The sequence below is a fragment of the Podarcis muralis genome, chromosome 14 (genome assembly GCF_964188315.1).
Source record: "Podarcis muralis chromosome 14, rPodMur119.hap1.1, whole genome shotgun sequence".
Lineage (NCBI taxonomy): Eukaryota > Metazoa > Chordata > Lepidosauria > Squamata > Lacertidae > Podarcis > Podarcis muralis.
This window is the reverse complement of record NC_135668.1, coordinates 36,429,245-36,448,653: the sequence shown is the minus strand read 5'-3', so window position 1 is coordinate 36,448,653 and position 19,409 is coordinate 36,429,245. Positions and strand designations below refer to the sequence as shown.

Here is a 19,409-nt window from a genome sequence, read left to right as displayed (position 1 = left end):
TGAATTTGAAGCCCAAGATTGCTGCTAGATTTAGGAAAGATCTGTTGTCTGGTTCATAGTGGTATATACATTATTGTCCAAATACAAGGGCTGAACTTATTAAGGCTGTGTTTAAAATAACCTTCCCAAATTGAAGGGGTTGGGGGACAGGGGGCAAAGAGTATGGTCTGGGTAACCTAGGTAAACTTCCTCCTCTAGGGATTTGCTCTGTCAGGCGGTGAAAATCAAGCTGGACGGATATGACCGTGAAAAGAACAAGGCTCAGTCAATGGAGGATTATGTGAAGACTTTCCTGGATGCAGAAATCAAGCCACTTTGGCCAAAGGGCTGGATGCAGTCCAGGTGAGAGGGAACAAGGCTGACTAATCACTATGTGCTATAATTTAGACATAGCAGAGGCATCCCCAACATCCGAAAGGTACTCTAGGCCCCATCTCTGACCCTATTGGCAATGCTGGCTCTGTCCCACAACATCCTGAGGGACACAGGTTCCTCAGCTCTGCTTTCATTGTAGAGAGGGCAAGCCCATAATAATGGTCACTTTGAATGTCAGGAAATGGCAGTTCAGCCATTTTATTGATACCTGTAGTTAGGGCTGTGCAATAAATTGCCATACCCTTGAATACCGGTATTGAAATAACGTTGTGATAAGTGTTTCAACAAGGCAATATACCTGTGAACAAAAGGTTGAAACTTGACAGCTTCGGAGGAGGTAGCCTAGCCAAACAGATACTTTACAGATACTTTGCAGGCTTTGTTTGCTCTCTCCCTCTTCCCTCCTATAAGCCTTCACACAAACTAGGAAACTCTTTCAGCTTCACTGGTATGTTTCTTGCTACTTTCACCAGTGAGAAGGTAGTCACATCTCTCCTTGCTTTGTTGTCCCTCCCCTCTGAGAAATAAAGATAGAAGCCCTTAGCTGCAGCCAGTTTTAATCCCTAGCAAGCACACAAACCAACTCTTTCAGCAGAACTTCCTGCTCTCAAAACTCTGAGCTCAGCTACAGTGGTGCCCCGCAAGACGAATGCCTCGCAAGACGAAAAACTCGCTAGACGAAAGGGTTTTCCGTTTTTTGAGTCGTTCCGCAAGACGAATTTCCCTATGGGCTTGCTTCGCAAGACGAAACTTCTTGCGAGTTTGTTTCCTTTTTCTTAAAGCCGCTAAGCCGTTAATAGCTGCTAAGCCATTAATAGCCGCTAAGCCGCTAATAGCCGTGCTTCGCAAGACGAAAAAACCGCAAGACGAAGAGACTCGCGGAACGGATTAATTTCGTCTTGCGAGGCACCACTGTATTTATGCAGAGCCAGCTAACAATCCAGGAGCAACTCTCCTGGCTAGGCTATCAAAGATCCAGGGGAAAAGTAAACAGGGAATGTAAACAAAGAACTGGAAAGCACTTCTTCCTTTCTTCCCTTCCACCCACCCACCCTCACTGGTGGAAAAAAGGGGAGGAAGTGTGTTTATTTCCCGCCTAAATAGCTTTCCTCCACATTAAAAAGGAAGGTTTATTTATTTATTTAAATGAGACTAAGTCTTCGCTTGCTTGCTTGCTTGCCCTCCCTCCCTCCCTTTGATACAAAGGGAGAGATTGATGGGATGAGGTCTTTTGCGGGGGGTGGGGTGGGAGGCTTCTCTGTCAGGGGGAAATGGTGAGGAGAAGATTTAACTGGTTGCCTTCTGCTGAAATGGGAGGTTGGCTATTGTGTGAGAATGGTGCGGAGGGTGTTTGTCGGTAAGCAGTGCAAGCAAATGTGTGTCTACTCACAAGCAAGCCCTACTAAATTCAATGGGGCTTACTCCCAGGAAAGTAATAGTAATAATAATAATTTGTTATTTATAATATTATTATTTATACCCCGCCCATCTGGCTGGGCTTCCCCAGCCACTCTGGGCGGCTTCCCAAAAAATATTAAAATACTGTAATACATCAAACATTAAAAGCTTCCCTAAACAGGGCTGCCTTCAGATGTCTTCTGAAAGTCTAAAAGTAGAAGTTTAGCTGAACTCATTGGGGCTTATGCATGCATGGATTCCGCTTAGACCTCTGAGTGGGGAAGCAGATGCAACTTTACTAGTAAATCACTTGAACTATTTTTAATTTAGTTGAAAATATAGTATATGGAAGTCATTTTTAATAAATCTACTACTTCCTCACATTGTAAAGCCCTCAACCGCCATGGGGAGGCGCAGCAAGGCCCCCCACCACTGTGGGGAGGTACGGCAAAGCTCTCTGCCGCCCCAGGGAAGTGCAGCACACCATCTTCTGTGATGGGGCCCTCCACCGCTGTGAGGACTCCTGGTCAGGCCCTCTGCCTGCAAATAGGTGTAGTGAGGACCTCCATCGTGGGGATTCCCAGTGAAGCCCTTGTCTTCCGTGGGGAGGCACAGCGGGGCCCTTCTCCCCCGCGGGGCAGCCCTCAGCCGCCATGGGTATATATCATGATATATTGAGATATCATGATTTCTATTTGGTGATCTATTGTGATATTGAAAATCAGATATCACCCAGCCCTACCTGTAGTGTGAGTGTCAGTGGCATGACTGCGAGTAGAGTAGTGGGCCAGGCAGCTGCATAGGATGAAAGGAGACCTGCAAAAGAGGTTGCTCCAGATGTTGAACAGTCTAAAGGGGTCTTCAGAAGGACAATATGCAGCATTGCAGCATGTTTACTGAGGGCTCACTTGCTGCTCAAGTTGGTCATCGTCATCTTTGATTTACATACATGGTTTCTAACCCACAGCAAGAGCTGTCTGCATGTTTTTGTGTAACTTTTCTTTACAACAGTGGGGTCTAGAAACTTCCTTTTAAAAACAGAAAGATTCTGTTCTCGGGATTCTGCTAGAGGCACTAGGATCTTAAGCTTGAAAAGCTCATTTCTGCTGCTTGGAGATCTGATTCCCAACAGGTCTGGCTCAGCTTCCTCTCTCCTTTTTTCAGGACCCTCTTTAAAGAAAGCAGGCGAGTGCACGGTCACCTTACATCAATTCCGTGAGTATCTGTCCATGCTTGCAGTACAGGAAATCTGTCCTGTGCTCGTGCTGTTTAGTCCTTGGTCACGTTTTGTCACTCAGATGGCAACTGTGCACGTGGATATCCTCCAGCATGGACAAACATGAACTTCTGCAGGGCCTTCTGCCTTATTGCATGTTTTTTATTTGTGGATCAGACATGAGAAATGGCGGAATAGCACTGCCAGCACATCTTCGGTGGAATAGCAATGCTGGCAAAATCAGATAAAGTTCGAAGGAACAAACTGGGATCAGTATGTGCTATACTGTACAGCAGCAGGCATCCTTGGTGAATGTACATGTGAAGCTACCTTGTGCGGAGTCAGGTCACTGACCCACATGGCCTAGTACTGTTTGCTCTGACTGGCAGCAGCTTTCCCACTGATTCCCTGCCCCCCGCCCCAGCTATGTGAGATGCCAGCAACTTAAAGGTGAGACCTGGCACATACCAACCAGGTCCTCTGCCACAGAACCACAGCTCATCTTTATATGTGTCTGCACCCCAAACACACACAACACTCCCCAAGGTTGTTCACCATTTGAGCATATGTCTCAGTTGTAACTGGCCCCCATGGATTGCGTAGGCACTAGAAGGCTTAAGGTTCTCTAGCTGGCCTCCCCTGGCAGGTTACATCATGCTGACCTGGAAGTAAGATAATCTCTTCTCTTACTTGTGTTTCCCTACAGAACAAAGAAGAAAGTCATGGCGCCTCCAAAGGTGAAAGGAAAGGTGAGCAGTTATACCTGGGCTCCTATTAGCACTCATCCCTGATTGTGTCTTCTTGGGACATATGAGAATATGGGGAAGATACAGTTGCTTCTTGTGTACATTGAAACAGCTCTCCAGGACCCACTCCTATGATTTGTGCCCTGAGTTTACATGGTGCTTTTCTAGATTTGATTGTCAAAGCAATGTAAGCCCAGCTAGTTCCCTGCGATGATGGCCTTGGAGATGAACATTAGACTTTTAAATGTGTGTTTGGCAGGGGTAGGGGCAGACAACTAAGAAAAGTGAGGCCAAGGTCCAAGTGAACAAGATGAGTGTAAGCCGATGTAGTTAGAGGATGCTTAGGTACTGGCTTTGAGGGATTTGAGCCAAAAACTTCATGGAAAAGAGGTGTAGCAAATTGGTATCCTTTCTGGATTAATTGCCTTCAAGTAGGCTTTGTCCTGATAGAAGAACGGAAGTAGTCTCTACAGCATTCAGCTCTACAGCTGCAGGAAGTATCATGTTCTAGGAAAATGCATGTCTAGCTGCGTCCAAAGCTCTCTCCAGATGTTCATAGTCCTGCATTGCTTTTAATTTTACTGTTGAAATTGCACAACTCCGGAATGTATGGTATAAAGAACTCTGCCGCTTTTAACATAAAAGCAACCCCATTTTAATCTTCTCTTCCTGGTAGCAATTGTGCCTTTGCACAGCATGTACGCAGCTCCTTCTGTAATCCATTTTATCTAGAGCCTTTGGGCAAGTGATACTCCTTCAATTTAAAATGACTAAGAAAAAAATAGCTGGGCAAATAGCATTAAGTCTACAACCTGTCTAATCTCCCTTTCGGTCTTCCAGGAGTCGTCCTGTAAGCCAGATAAGAAGTCGCCCCTTCCTGTGCCCTTGATCCACTCAAGCAGCGGAGTTACGCTTTCTCCAGAGTCGCAGGGAGTTGCAGTTGGCCTCAGCCCTCAGACCAGGGAACTCTTGGCCATGAGTTCAACCCCAACTCCCAGCAGCACAGCTGCTCCTCCCACTTTCAGCATGGACGACTCTCTGGATGAGGACTTGATCCACAATGCTGCCTCGTCTTTGGAAGCTGTCTCCAAGGAACTGGCTGTTCTTAACAGCCGGACGGGGGGAAGCCCTGACTTCACCCTCCCCGCCACCCCAAAGGTGCCTTTGGAGAAACCCCCCATTCAGACCACATTGGAAGAGAAGAGGAGCTTCTCCAAGCCAAGCCCCTCACCTGCCCCGTCTCCAGCCGGCAGCTCTCTGCAGTCACCGCTCAACTTTCTGGCCGAACAGGCCTTGGCACTGGGCCAGTCTCCTCCGGACAAAAAGACAGAGAACTCCAGCTACAGAGAACTCTCCTGCCAGGCTCCCCCTGCCAAGATTCCGGATGCCCACCAGTCTAAGCCGAAGCATCACAGCCTGCCACGCACCGTTCATGGGCCCCAGACCTCGACCCCAGTCCAAACGCCCCAAGTGAAGGTGTTCCCCCTGAGCTCCCAGCAGCAGAAAAACTTTTCCGCATCCCCTCCCTTTGTCAAGCTGCAAGGTCCCAAGATCATCTCCCCTTTGCCCCAGCGGCCTCCTCTCCACCAGCAGGTCAAGACCCCCACCAAATCACCCGGTTTCCATTCTTCCTCCTCCTCCTCCTCTTCGACCATCTCCCCAGGGTCTGGCAGCACCCACAAGACCCCCAATTCCTCTTCTCTGACTCTGAGCTACACGGGGAAGCACCCCAGCACCCCTGGCTCCTTGGGGCAGTCGTTCAAGTCGCCTTTTGTGGCCTTGTCACGTCACATGGCAGCTTCTTCCAGCAGCTCCACGTCCAGCATATCCACAAACCAAATCTCCTCCTCCTCCTCCACGGGGAACCTGCTCCCAGGCACATCGCTTCCTTCTCCTGGGCAGGCTCCCAGTCGCTTGTCGCCAAGTTCCATGGTGAAGAAGGCCCTGGTCTCCCAGAAGCTGACCTTGGTTGCTCCACCGGGGGGTCCGAATGTCAGTTCAAGCGGAGGGACGCAAGGAGTGGCCAAGTTGCTGACCTCTTCTTTGAAGCCCGCTGTAGTTAGCAGCACTGCAACCTCAACGCCTGTGCCGGTAAGTGGTCCCTCCCAGAGGCCTGATGTCAGCTGTTCCTTTTTCTTTTGCCCTGTGAACTTCCCTGTCTCCCTTGATTTGGCCGCTGCTGCTGCTGCTGCTACTCTTTAACTCACTGTTACCAACTCATGCCAGTGAGAGCCAGTGTGGTGCACTGGCACAATGTGGTGCAACCTGGGAGATAAGGATTCAAATCCCCACTTGGCTACCAAGATCACTGGGTGACTTTGGGCCAGTTGCTTACCTCTCAGCCTGACCTACCTCATTGGTTGGTGGCTAGAAGAATCATGTGTGCTGTCTTCAGCTCCTTGGAAGGAAAGGTGAGATGTAAATATAGCCAATAAATAAGTGTCCTCTTTCATTCAGGAGACGTGTTGCAAGGCTGTCCACCCCCTCAAAATCTGGAAAGTGATTGCTAGAGCTGTGTGCCTGGCACACTTCTGAGGGACCTGCACCAGGTGGCATTGGGTGGGAGAAAACAGCTTCTCTTAGCTATTGGCAGTAATTTCTGGAGGCAAGGGAACTTTCTTTCCTGGAAAGGTTGAAACCCATCGATTGAATTCTGAGGTTGTGCACAAGCCTCTGTGTCACATGCTTCCATGACTGATGATCGTGCACCGTTTCTCTGTTCTTCTGATGGTTGCTTTCTCTCTCCTTCCCAGAAAGGAGCCAGCGGAGCAGTCCTACTTACCAGTTCATCTTCCTTGAACGTCCTGTCTCCCGCTTACAAGCCCGGCAACCCGAAGCTGCCAGCACCAGCCCTGAGTTCCACCCCGCTAGGAATTATCTCACCAATCCATTCCTTCCCTCTTCATGTGATTTCCTTCAGCTCTGAATCGTCCCCCAAGTCAGGGGTGTCGAAGGACGCCATTGTCACAGGACCGGCCCCGGGGACTTTCCATCATGGCCTTGGCCACAGTAAGTGTTTGCGAGGGAAATAGGGGCCCGCACTCCAGGGAAACAGCCGTTGTGAGCCCTGGGGGGCTTAATTTGGCCCTCAGGCCAGAGTTTCCACACCCATGCGTTTAATGGTCTGGGCCTACCAGGGTATGGGAAGGCCCACTTGCTTCCACGTGAAGCTGCCTGATCCTTGAGATCTTCCTCAATGGCTCAGCTCAGGGTGCCTCTTAGGATGGGGTAGCCTACCAGGAAGAGGTAGCCTTTCCTTTGGTGGTGGAACTGCCTCCTGTTCCTCATCGGCTATTGCCTGTGCCTGCATTTAGGTGTCAGGTAAAACAGCCTTGTCTGTTCAGTCACTCAGTAACTTTGAATGTACTGCATCAACATAATCTGCTGTTTTTTTTATTTGCTAGATGTCTATGCCTTTGTTGTATTATAGTGCAGTTTTGGAGCTCGTGTTGTGAGCTGACTTGGAAGCTACAGTTGTGCTGTGGGGTGTAAATAATTTTAAAGAAAGATGTGGGAAATGTGAAAGCAGCAGGAATGGCTTGCCCTGGGCAACAGTAGAGGTCTGACTGCCCCTGTGACCTATTCCATGATGGCTTGGTATGTGTGAATGGAGCCCTTGCCGTCACAAATCTATATTTTATATCCCTCACATTGCCCTGGATCAGTTGCTTTTCAGCAGAGTCAGTTCATGCATTGGGCTGCCAGTAATGCACAGGGATTATAAGCCACTCTTGGTTTGCAGGGGCTCCGCTGAATGTCAAGCTCCACAACCAGCACTGGTTGGACAAGCCAGGCTTCTTTCCTCTTTTCCCCAACAAGTCTCAGCTTGAACTGAATTGTGCTTTGTAGCCCATCAGTTGAACTAGTTCCACTTGATTGTTGGCTGCAGAACTTGACAGACATTGGGGAGGGAGGGGCCGCTCTTCTTCATTAGAATCCACCAGCAGACATCTTCTTCTCTGCTTGTTTCTGTCTTCAACATACATTTGTTTCTCCTTTATTCCATCCTCCTCCTCCTTTTTCTCTCCTTTCTTTCTCTTTCTCTCCTCTTCCCCATTTTCTAGGTCTTTTGGCTGGCTTGCCCTCCAGCCTGCGCCAGGCAGCGCCCCTCCCACTCTCAGTGCTGCCTGCCCATTTAGCACACAGCCTGCCAGGTAACTCCTCTGCTGCTGCTGTTGCTGCTGTTGTTGTTTGTCTTCTGCACTCGTGACTCACCCCGCAGGTGCCCTCCTGCTTTGCAGCAAGAGAGCCGCCACCCTTGCCATTGACTCCAGGTTCACAACTTGCGTGGTTTAGGAAACCTCTGTAAAGCCCAGGATGCTCTAATGCCATCCAGTTCTTTTATTTTGTAAGGAACAGATTTTATTCCAGTTTCAAACAATGTTATTTCAGGAGAAAGATACGAAAGTATCCATTTCTTTTATTGAAGCTGTGCTGGAACACAGGAAGCTTAAATAACCCTTCCCCTTAAATATTAGGAAGCTGTCTTAAACAGAATCAGATCAGTGGTCTGTCTAGCTCAGTATTGTCTGCACCGACTGGCCATGGCTCTCCCAGGTTTCAGGCAGGGTTCTCCCCCCACCCCTGCCTGAAGATGCCAGGATTGAACCCGAGGTCTTCTGCATGCAAGGTAGATGCTCTGCCACCAAACTACATGCAGCTGCTTTCTCAGAAAAGCCCCAGGTTACAATTTTACTCCCCCCCCCAGGCCTTTCTTTCTGTGAAACACACATGTGGATTAACTGTTGCCCACATGGCACAAATGCAGGGCTGGGCTGGCTTTTAACATGGGTGGCTACAAGATATTTTCAGTGGCCCATGGAGAACCTGCAATATTTGACACTTTTCAAGGTGGGGGGCTTAGTTTCTGCAGGTCTTGCAATCTTGCCTCAATGAGAGTTTTAAATGTTTTTCAAAGGATTTCCTTTAAGCGTTCCTCAAATATCCACCTGGTTTTTGAGCTGCAAACGTCTGTGTTCACTGGGCTTCTGGAGCCCTCGTCAATCTTCATGTCTTTATTTCCGGTAACACTGACGCTCTAACTGCCAAAGGGGAGCTGGTCTTGACTGATCAGTCCCAGGAGGTGTTGAAAGCCTTGCAGCATTAAGTGGGACGAAGCATCACAGCTGCACTTTAACCCAGCGGTAAATTGAGTGGTGAGCACTAAATGAGTTAGCAGGGAGCAGAAACAGAGAGGGAAGAAAGAGGGGGAGTTCTTCATGACGGGGAAAGGGAGTGATTAATGTGGAGGTCAATAAAGTAACTTAGGGAGTGGGAGCATAAATTGTTTCATTTGGGAATGATTTCTAAAGAAATGAATGGAGAGGAAGCAAGAAGGTTGGTGTAGGAAGTTCTTCAAGTAGGCTTTAATGTTTTTATTTGGAAGACAAGGAATTACATTTGTGGGTAGGGAGAGGAAGAAGGAAGCATTAATTCCAGTAAAAATAGTTCCTTACATGCTGGTTTTGGCCTCCACCATACGTATCACTGATATATTTCTTTTTTTAAAAAAGAAAAAGAAATAAGGTTTCTCTTTTTCTGCCATGCCCATTTTGGCATGTATGCCTTGGTGGATTGGCTGTGGCTCAGTGCAGCCCTCTGCTCGGAAAAGGTTCAGCAACCTGTTTTCTAAAGCCTTGAAACAAGACATGGATGCTCCTGGCTGCACTAGGTGTTCAGAGGAACTATATGGCAGTTGGCAGCCTCTTGTTAAACTTTCAACATAGAAATCACTTGGGGATGTGTTTGTTCCCATTTAGGAGGTCGTTTCTGTAGGTTGCCCAATCTCTCTGAAAGTGCAGAACGTGGTGCCATGGCAACTTGGTTGCTTCCCCTGCCCCCTCCCTGCTAATTAATTTATTGCTTGTTTTTATTGCAAAGTTGTTGCTAATAACTTGTGGTGATGCTGCTGCTGCTGCTGCTGCTGCTACTTCTGTTTGTTGCAGGGGGGGTTGTGCTGCTGTGTTGTGTATTTTAAATTGCGATGTTTTAATTGCTTTGGATCTTGTGGAGAACATAGGAAGCTGCCTTCGTTCAGTCAGATCAGTCAGACCATTGGTCTACACTGGCGGGCAGAGGCTCTTCAAAGTTTCAGGAGAGGTTGGTGATTGAGGCTGGAACTTTCTGCATGCAAAGCAGATGCCCTGCTAATGAGCTCCAACCCTTCATTCACTGCCTTGGGTATCTAACATACTCAGAGTGTAAAAATAGCATTTACATTGCTTAGGAACACTTCACTGCATAGTAACAATACTTCAGATAACAGCACAGAGTGCAGTTATTATTAGCTTTTCTTCAAAAGCTCAAAACACTCGGGGTGGCTGAATTTCAGCGAATCCTTAGCCAGGCCTTGAGGAACTTCCTCAAGTAGCGGGGTTGCTACTTTGTTGTTTTTTACTCGGAGTAAAAATATTCCAATCTTGGAAGACCTACATTCAGGAACCCTTTCCCAAAGGAAATCCACCTCATTGCTTTCTAGTGGCCAGGGGAATAGCACGTATTGGTGTAGGAGCTTTTGAGGTCTCCTGGATGCGATTGGATGGGTAGATAGCTGAAGATTTGTAAGCTGACCTTGAGGAAGCATGCTTTGGAATATGTTCCAGAGCCGGGGTAGGGGAACTGTGGCCCCCTAGATGTTCCAGGACCCTAACTCCCACCATCCCTGACTATGAGCCTTGCTGGCTGGGGTTGATGGAAATTTGAGTCCAGCAACCTCCATCCCTCCTCCAGAGGATGGGTTTTGCTGTCTTGCTTGAGGTCTACAGGCTGAACTTTGCAAGTGTGCATCACATAAGTGCTGTGCCAAATAGCAACCTGCAAAGGAGCTGCCACAGGGAGAACTCTCTCTTTTTGCCTCCGCTGCTGTGCTTTTGTCTTAGTCTACACCTGTAGTGCAACATGGTCATAGAATGGACTGTTAGTGCTTGGCACATTTAAATTTTATTTTTTAAAGCATTTATTGAAGAGGGGTTGTAGCCTCCCTATTGTGTGAAAGGGTTTGCTTTTACTTAGCACAGTATGCCATTCCTTCACCTGTATAAGGAGCACAGTGCATTGTACCATCCTGGAACTCTACAGATTTTGTCACCACATTTTGCTGCATGTTTAAGACAAATCATCCATAACTCATCAGTACTTGATTACACCAGTGATGCACTATTGTGAACCAGGCTTACTCACCAACCATACGTGATATCAAGAAGAGTCTTGGGTGTGTTTTTGCCTGCCCACAAGACCCAGGATGAGAGAGAACTTAGCTAGGGGAACCTAAACCTTTGTTGTGCACATTCATTAGAGCATGGGAACATGGGTACCATGTTTTCCTTCTTCCCTACTATCCGTCTTCCTCTTCTTTGGTCCCTGCCAAATGCTTGAGAAAGCCTTACTGTCCCATGATGCAGTACAAAGGACAGCAAGGCCCAAGCTGTAATCATTTGAGGATCCAATTCTGTTTACAGAACTTCAGTTTTTCAGTCACAGGTTTTTTTCAGACTGCAGTGATCATCCCTTCCTGTCTGTCAATGTCTCTATTAATTAAACTCTTTAGTAGCTTATGGCTAGTAACACTTGCTAATCATTTGGTAAACTAAATGTTTGGAGCTTCCACTGCTGGGGCGGGGACAGTAATAGTTCTTCTTTTGCATCTCTTTCAGATACATCTCAGCTGCATGGTAAAGGGTCCAATGTACAGCCACGGAAATTGTGACAGTTCGAAAGCTGAGGACATGACAAGCCCTGATAGGGACTTGCAGAATGAAGCCACGGCCGCAAGGTGCCCTTTCTCCCCACCCCCCGTTCCTTTTTGAATGGAGTTGATCTGGAGGTTCCTTCCCTGTTTGGACCAGTCCCTTTCCACAGGGATCTGTGCCTCGCACTAAGAAAGGAAGCACTTAACTGGTGCCGTTCTGGCAGCTGCCCTGGCTTCACATACTTCAGGCACCAGAGTGGGAGGGAGAGATGCAGGCAGGGCTCTAGAAGCTGAGCACGACAACCCAAGCCCTTCTTGTCACATACCTCTGAATCCAGTTTCTCACTCCTTGATTTTCCAGTGGGCTATGTGAAGGTGCTTGAACATTCCTGCTTTGGGTTTACTTGGCTGGCTTAAGCTAATCAAAGAGTGATAGTCACAAGTGGTTCCTTCCCCCCCCCCCCCTTTTATGGTACCTGTAATAAAGCTATGCTGACGTCAACCAAGAAGACCCACCTTCCTCTGTGGCATCTTTTGTAAAGTCAATCAGCTCATTGGTCTTCTCAGAAGAACAGAGACTTGTGAGGCCTTGAGATGCATTCATGAACATTGGCATTCTGATCTTTTTGTGTTGCTTCTCTGCCTTTTATTTTCTGGTATGGTCAATCCTGCCCTCTTCCCTGCCCTGTCATTACCACTGAATGCATAGGATTGGACAAGTCCCCTTTCTTTCCCAGCATGTCATTGTGTATAGCAAAGCCGTAATTCCAGTGCCTTTTATGGTGGAGCAAGAGTGCAAAACATTTCAAGCTCTTTTTGTGTGGGCTCTCTCTTTTGTTGTTGTTTTTTCCCCCTCAAAAATTCTTAGCTGTATTTAAGACGTGTTGGGCTTTATTTGATAAGAGCTTTTTTTTCTGGAGTTATACACTACTTTCTGGACTTGACCTTGTGGAGTTGCCTAGTGCCAAGCAGAGTACAAAATAGATATTGATCACTAGGTATGGAGTATGTGGACCTGAGTTTCCCCAAAAGCAGGGATGGGGAACCTGTGGTCTACCTGAAGATGATGGACTGCAAACCCCATTGTTCATGACCGTTGGCTATCCTGGTTGGGGATGGTGGGAGTGAGAGGGCCACAGATACTCCATCCCTGCCCTAAAGCTGTTTCCCCGGACTCAGATTTCAGCAGGTGTTCTGTAAGCAAGGTGAGATCTAGAGCTCTACTTTTGCTCTACTGGAGGAAAGAGTTCTGCATACCGGTGCACAGAGACATGGGTGTGTGGAGCTGGCCCTCTGTAGGACTACTGGGTTGCGGACCATTATCTATTTGGAGATGCTGTGCTAGCACCAGCATGATAATGGAACCATTGTATTCTGGTGACAGGGCAGTTCCCTCTGAGAACCTTTCCTGTGCAATCACTGGAAATTGGGCTTGACCCTCTTCATTTAAGAGCTTGCTCAGGCTTTTCTAAGAAGCTTGGTGGCTAAGCTCTTTTGTGGAGGTCTGGGGAGTAGTGTAGGCTCCTCAGGGCCAGCGCCAACCCAACCAGGGCTCTTTGCTGGAAAGTGAAAGTGGTTGTGCATCAGAGCTGTCATAAATACCTTGCTTTGAGGAGGTGACTGACAGCTCAGTTGGTCAGTGGGTAATTTGTGTAAGAGAACCAGGAAGGGGTGGGGGCTGAAGGACTAACTAAACCTTCCCCCTCTTCACTTGACCTTTTTTCCGCAGCATGCTGCTTGCCCTGGGGAAAAAAGAAGTTATGAAACACATTGCCACAAAGAGGGGCACATATGGCAATCCCTGTGAAAAGAGGGTTGCTGGAGCAAGCGGCCTCTTCTGTTCCTGGAAGGCCATAGACCAGGTTGGGGCCAGTGGCTGTCAAACAAAAACTGTTCATAATAAACCACATGGCTCCTCAAGGTACTCCCTTCCCTTCAGAGCCCTACATTGGATGGTTCTTCCTTGGTATCAGAAAGCTCTTGATCCTCTAAGTGGTGTGAGCCCCATTGTTTTAAAAAAAAGAGAAGGAAAATAAATCACAATGAGTTCTGCTTGGATTATGACCAAATTTGGAGCCAACTTCATTCCTTCAACATGCCTGTTTTGAAGTCCAAGTAAATATGGACATAAACCCTAATTAATTTGTACATCTCCCCAACAAAATGAATTGGATAATGTCAAGTTTATTTATGAAAATATATCCATTATTTCCATGAGAAAATAAGAATAATAAAAACACTAGGTTGCAGTAAAAGAGCCAAAGACCAAATGTTAAGGTTGCCAGTTTTGAAGCACAGAAGTTTGTAATAGATGGGCGTGTTTTTTGTTTTTGCTTTTTCTGGTCAGGCCTCAATCCTGCTGGGTGCTAATTACCTCTTGTGAGAACTGTTTTATCATTTCGACAGGATTGAGGCCTTCTTGAGCTACTTGCAATTCCCCTCTTGTTGCTCTCCCTTGAAAGCTTCTGTTGTCAAAAGCTACCTGTGCATTTGCAGTGGCTGGAGCAGAAACTTCTTGTTTTAGAAAGAAATCTCATGAAGCCTCTTGCCTCAGGGAAATGTTATTTCTTCCCCCTCCTCCTTCCCCGCCTTTTCTTTTGCATTGAACAGTGAGAGAACTTAAACAGAGCCATGGCAGGGCAGGGTCTATCAGCGTTTGGTTGGGACAAGAACAAGAGCACTGGGGTCTCTCTCTCTCTCTCTCTCTCTCTCTCTGCCTTGGCTTTGACCCTTTTGGGAGATTTTTGTTTATGGTGGGCATGTGCACCACCAGATGGCACTTAAAAACTTAGAAAAGCAGCGTCTTTGAGTGTGGGAAGAGCTGCAATTTATTTTTGTGTGTGTTGTGGGTGGGTGGGTGGGGGCAGGGGCCTTTCTAGGTAATGAGGAAGATGGAGGAGATGTTTAAAATGGCTAATCTTGTATACAGCAGCTGAATAAAATTGTTTTCCAGTTTCCAAATTGCTGTTTTCATTCTCTTTATTTCCAAAGAAAGGGCAAAGAGGTGACCATAACTCAGTGGCAGAGCAGCCACTTTGCATGCAGAAAGTCTGTGGGTCCATTCTTGGCATCTCCAAGCAGGGTGGGGAAAAGACTCTTGTCTGGAACCCTGAAAATCTGCTGCTAGTAAGTACCAATAATCCTGAGACAGATAGGTCCAGTAGTCTGTCTCAGCATAAGACAGCGTCTCATGTTCCCATACTTGAGACTCTGCCAGTTAGAGTAGATGAGCAAATAGTTTGACCTGTTACAAGGCTGCTTCCTTTGAACTGTGTTGGGAATGCAGCATGGCTGTTTTGTTTTTTAAGCTTTCCGGGGGCTTAAGAAAATTCTGTTTCCCGTCCCCAAACCGTACTGCCAGCCATCTTGGTATTTATGTGTGGGGCTGCTTGTTTTGAATTATTTTAAATTCTGCAGCCTGTGTGCATTGTGCACAATTTATTTTGTTTTCTGTTGTCAGGTAGAGGGACTGTGAGCTAGTCAGACCCTTGGATCCTGGCAGTTCTTCTGAGCCTGGAGATTGCACTAGGCCCATGACCTCAGAAAAAACTAGCAGCTGAGATGACAGTCTCCATCCTTTTTCTGCACCTGCTTGGATTTGTGAAACACAGCCTGTCTATACAAACTGTGAAAATGCCAACGTTCTCCACTTTATATGTCCTTTTACAAACAGTGGTGTACATACCAGATGCAGTGAGACGCCCTGCATATCGTATCTTTTATGTGAACAAATGAAATGGCAAATATTAAATGGGAGGAAATCATCAGTTTAGATTGCTGCAGAGTATTTTTTCATTTATTTGGGTGCATAAATAAAATTTCCCATTCCCTTCTACAATGCATACTTTGAGAATTCATACAGTCAAATAACAACTAAGCAAACACCAGCACAAATATCATAAGTACCCACTGTTCCATTCTAACAGTGACAATGGAATGAGAGGCACTTTTGGGGATTGTTAACTGCAGCATCCTCTATTTAACCTCCTTTCCTTTTTAAGGACTGGAGCTTCCCTACACAAGTATGACCTGAAAGATAAGCAGGTCACTCTAAACATACACACACATATCGTTTACTGTCTCAGTTATACAATGATAATCACTATCTTAGACTACGTACTAGAGTCTGACAGTTGTTTATTATGTAGAAAGGAGTTGCACTGTGCTTAAGTGTCATCTTATGCTGAAGCTTCTGCAAATGTATTCAATGATCACAGCATAGCATTGAACAGCATCTGCCTTTAGACTGCTATTCTTCGCAGTAGGTGGTTACTGGGTCTCCACTGGTGAGTTTATTCTTCCTTTGGCTTTATTAGTATTGTCTTTAAATAACATCCAGGAGTAAAAACCAGTTTCTGCGGTAACAATATATGCATATAGTACTTTAGAGTGCTCAGAGAGTTTCACATACACTCAGCTGTCCTTACAACAGGCCTGTAAGATAATGCTAGTGTTTATCCACACATTGCAGAGATGAGGGTTAGTCAATGTGATGCCTTCCTGAAGTTGTTGAACTACAGCTCCCATTGGCGCTGGCCATTGGCCATGCTGGCGGGGAGTTGGGAGTTCAACATCTGAAGTGCACTAGATTTGCTACTCCTGGGTGAAGGGGCTTTGGGGGAAAATGGCTCACCAAATGAGTTCAAGATTAAGTTGAGATTCAGATGGGATTTCACAAGTGTTCAGCTATCACTCTTAACTACTTCACTAAGGGAATGTGTTGGTAGAGACCACATGAGCTTGGAAAGCCAAGCTGGAGAGCTCTCATTCAAAAATAGCATTGGGTAATCATTTGATTTCTACCCACTCCCTGCCACCCCAGTGCACAGAGGGGTTTGCCACTGACTGGCGGGGTCAAAAGTAACATGCAGCTTTGGCAAATTGGAGCATTGGCCTGGGGTGGCAAGTCATAAATATTTTTGATAAAAGCAAGTAAGTGCAGCTTAAAAGCACCCTAACGTTGGAGAACAGGCACTAGGTTTGGGGAATATACACCTATTGGAAGCAACAGGTAGTAGAAGTCCAAGTTTGTAACATTCGGTACAGCTCTAGACCAGCTGCTTAAGAACAGTTCTTTTTTTTTAAAAAAAAATCTCTCTTAAAGCAGCTATTTCTGTCCAGACACCAAGACAGCCAGCTCCTGGATGGACAACTCCTTGTTGAGGTAACTGTCATACTGAGCCATGGTTAACCTTCCGCTCTTCAAGGCATCTTCAATTGAGAACTTCTTCCCTGACTTCCTGTCAAGGATTACTGAAGATTCGCCACTTGGCCCTTTCATTGTGATCTCTTCCCAGTCGCATTCTTGGCTCTTCAATTTGACGTACAAGCTCCACTCAATAAGCCCGAACCTGTGGGCTTCTTCTGGTGACATCTCTTTCCCAGTGTCTGGATCAATGACCACAATGGAACGTCTCAAGTGATTTTCTCTCTGCTCCCTCTTGATAGCTACTGTCTGAAGACGGTTTTGAAGCTGTTCAATCTCGTTGTCTTTGTCTTGAGATAACCTCTTCAGATCATCCAGCTCTCTCTCCAAAGCCTGGAACCGGGAGTCTAGGTTCACGCCGCTGTCCACCTGTGACATGTTTCTTAAATCCCGGGTTTCTGTTACTGTGAGTTCAATCTCCGATTGCAACCTCCGCATCTCCAACAGAAGGTTCTGCTTTTCCAGATGCAGCTTGTGGTTTTCCTCCCTCAAAAAGTCCAGCTCCTTGGAAGACTTGGAGTTGTTGAATTCCACTTCTGACAACTTGGCCTCTAGCCTGTTGATGTCCGTGTCTAGTTCCATCTTCCGCCGGCTTTCCTCCTCCAGGTTGTTCTTCAACTTCTGAATCTCGTATTCAGTGTCTCCTTTCTCCACTTGGATGCTCTCAGAGAAGACTACTTTCTCCTTGACTTCCATCTTTTCCAGTGCCTGCAGTTTCTTTTGCAGGGCTTCCAACTCGGCCTGCAGGACTTGCCTCCTATGTTTTTCTTCCTCCAGCTCCAGCTTAAGCAGAGCATGCTCTTTCTCCTGCTGCGGATCTTGTTGGAGGATCACCTTCTGTTTCACGGTGACTCTCTCTGTTGTCTCCTTCACCTGCTCCTCCAGCTCGCTCAGCCTGATCTTCAGCCTCTGCACCTCCAGCTCTGCCTCCCGCCGTGCCTGCCTCTCTTTCTCCAGCTCATCCAGCTGGCGCTCCAGCTCCGACCTCCTCCGCTGCAGCTTGCGCATTTCATTTCGGAGTGAGTCAATCTGCTGCAGCTCATTCTCTATGCTCTGTGAGAAGGAGCTGACCTCTGCTTTCAAAGCAGGGTCCTGCTCCAGTTTTACCACTTCCTGCTGCACCACCTTCTCCCTCACCTGAGAGAGTTCCTCCTCCTTCTGTCTGATCTTCTCATCCTGCAACTTCCTCTCCCTTTCCAGGTCCAGGTGCTTCTTCTGCTCTTCAGCCAGCTGAGCTCTCAGGGACTCCACTTCTTCTCTCGTTTGGGGGTCTTCCCGGTACTGCAGCACCTCCTGCACCACTTCCTTTGTCTGGACTTGAGGCTTGGCATCTTTCAGGGTCTGAATTTCTTGCTTCAGCTGATAGATCTCAAGATCCGCCCTCTCAATTGCTCTGGTCCGGTCCACAATCTCGTCCCTGAGAGACTGAAGCTCCATCTCAGTCTCTGGGTCAGCCTTGTATTTTATAACCTCCTTGATAACCTCTTGCACTTCCACCAGGGGCCCTCTTTTCTTCAGGGCAGCCAGCTCATTCTGGCAAGTTTTCAGCTGCTCTTCCCCACCCCGGTATCTCCTTTCCTGCTCCACCAGTTCTAGGCGAAGGTTAGCCACTTCGTTTTCAGCCTGGGGGTCTGGACGGACAATCTCCCGAACTTTCTCCTGGACAATCACTTTGGCATTCTCCTCTTCCAGAGCCTGGATTTGCCTGAGTAGCTCTGCTTTCTCCCTCTCATTGGAGCGGCCTTTGGCCTTCTCGTCTTCATACTGTCGTCGCAGCTCGCTCACTTCCCTTTCTGTTGCTAGGTCCTTCTCCACTTTCAGCACCTCCTTGACAGTGATCTTGCCCTCGGCCATCGCCCGCTCTTTCTCCAGCCGCTTCAGCTTGTCTTGCAAGAAGCGAAGCTCTTCCTCTTGCTGCTTCCGCAGTGTACTCTCCCTGTGTTTGTTCTCCTGCAGCTGCTGATACTCTGTCTCCAGCTGGGGGTCGTTCTGCAGCTTCACTACTTCTTTTTCCATCACTTTCTCCTGCTCCTTGTTCTTCTCATTGGAAAGAGCATCCACCTGGTGGCGCAGGAGAGCCATCTCATTCTGGCGGTTCCCTTCCTGCCTCTTGAGATCCTCCAGCTCTTCTTTCAACTTCAGGATTTCCTCTGCCTGTGTCTTATCCGGCTCAATACGGAGGACTTCCTTGACCACATACTCCTGCCCGCCTCCCCTCCTCTCATGCTCCAGGGTTCGCAGCTTGAGTTTCAGGACCTCCAGTTCGTCGTGCAAGTTTTGGTTCTTGCGTTGTTCTTCTGCCAGGTTCTGCTGCATCTTGTGAAAACTCTCATCGAGTGCTGGGTCAGGCACTTTCTTCAACACTTCCTTCTTGACCACAGTCTCCTGTGGCTTCTGGTTCTGCAGGAGGAGGATGTTTTCCTGGATGACCTTGATCTCTGCCTCCAGCTGCTGTCGGCGCTGGCTCTCATCGTCCAGCTCCTTCCTTAACTTCCAGACTTCCTCAAGCGGCCTCTCAAACGTGTTGGTCTGAGCAGACTCCTGCATCACCTGGACCTCTGGCTGCTGCCAAAAAAGAAAAAAAAATGATGAGTTGCTATAGCTGGAGCATCATTTGTCATTCCCTCCACCCTCTAATCAAAGAAAAATGTTGCCAGATAGGAACTCTTTTCAAAGCTGCTAGCATCCTATGCATGTTACTTCTGAGTCTGGCTGTCTTTGAAGGAACTGCTTCCCAAGTACAGGGCTGGGGAACCTCTAGCCCTTGAGATGTTGCTGGAG

General features: G+C 47.4%; 2 protein-coding genes across 6 annotated transcripts in view; one reads left to right on the top strand and one right to left on the bottom strand.

Moving 5' to 3' along the window:
* The window catches only part of UBN1 (ubinuclein 1), a 31,566-nt gene extending 16,372 nt beyond the window's left edge, over positions 1-15,194 (top strand). For 2 of the 4 annotated variants that reach the window (XM_077918386.1, XM_077918385.1), the window contains exons 12-18: positions 199-342; positions 2,938-2,988; positions 3,696-3,738; positions 4,576-5,826; positions 6,489-6,744; positions 7,800-7,889; positions 11,388-15,194. In XM_077918386.1, coding sequence (XP_077774512.1) covers positions 199-342; positions 2,938-2,988; positions 3,696-3,738; positions 4,576-5,826; positions 6,489-6,744; positions 7,800-7,889; positions 11,388-11,440 — 1,888 coding nt within the window. In that variant the 3' untranslated portion in view covers positions 11,441-15,194. The remainder of the gene's footprint in view (positions 1-198; positions 343-2,937; positions 2,989-3,695; positions 3,739-4,575; positions 5,827-6,488; positions 6,745-7,799; positions 7,890-11,387) is intronic. The other 2 variants (XM_077918388.1, XM_077918387.1) reach the window with 1 other exon arrangement.
* The window catches only part of PPL (periplakin), a 47,045-nt gene continuing 42,826 nt past the window's right edge, over positions 15,191-19,409 (bottom strand). The window contains exon 22 of one of the 2 annotated variants that reach the window (XM_028705218.2): positions 15,191-19,193. In XM_028705218.2, coding sequence (XP_028561051.2) covers positions 16,530-19,193 — 2,664 coding nt within the window. In that variant the 3' untranslated portion in view covers positions 15,191-16,529. The remainder of the gene's footprint in view (positions 19,194-19,409) is intronic. The other variant, XM_028705219.2, reaches the window with a different exon arrangement.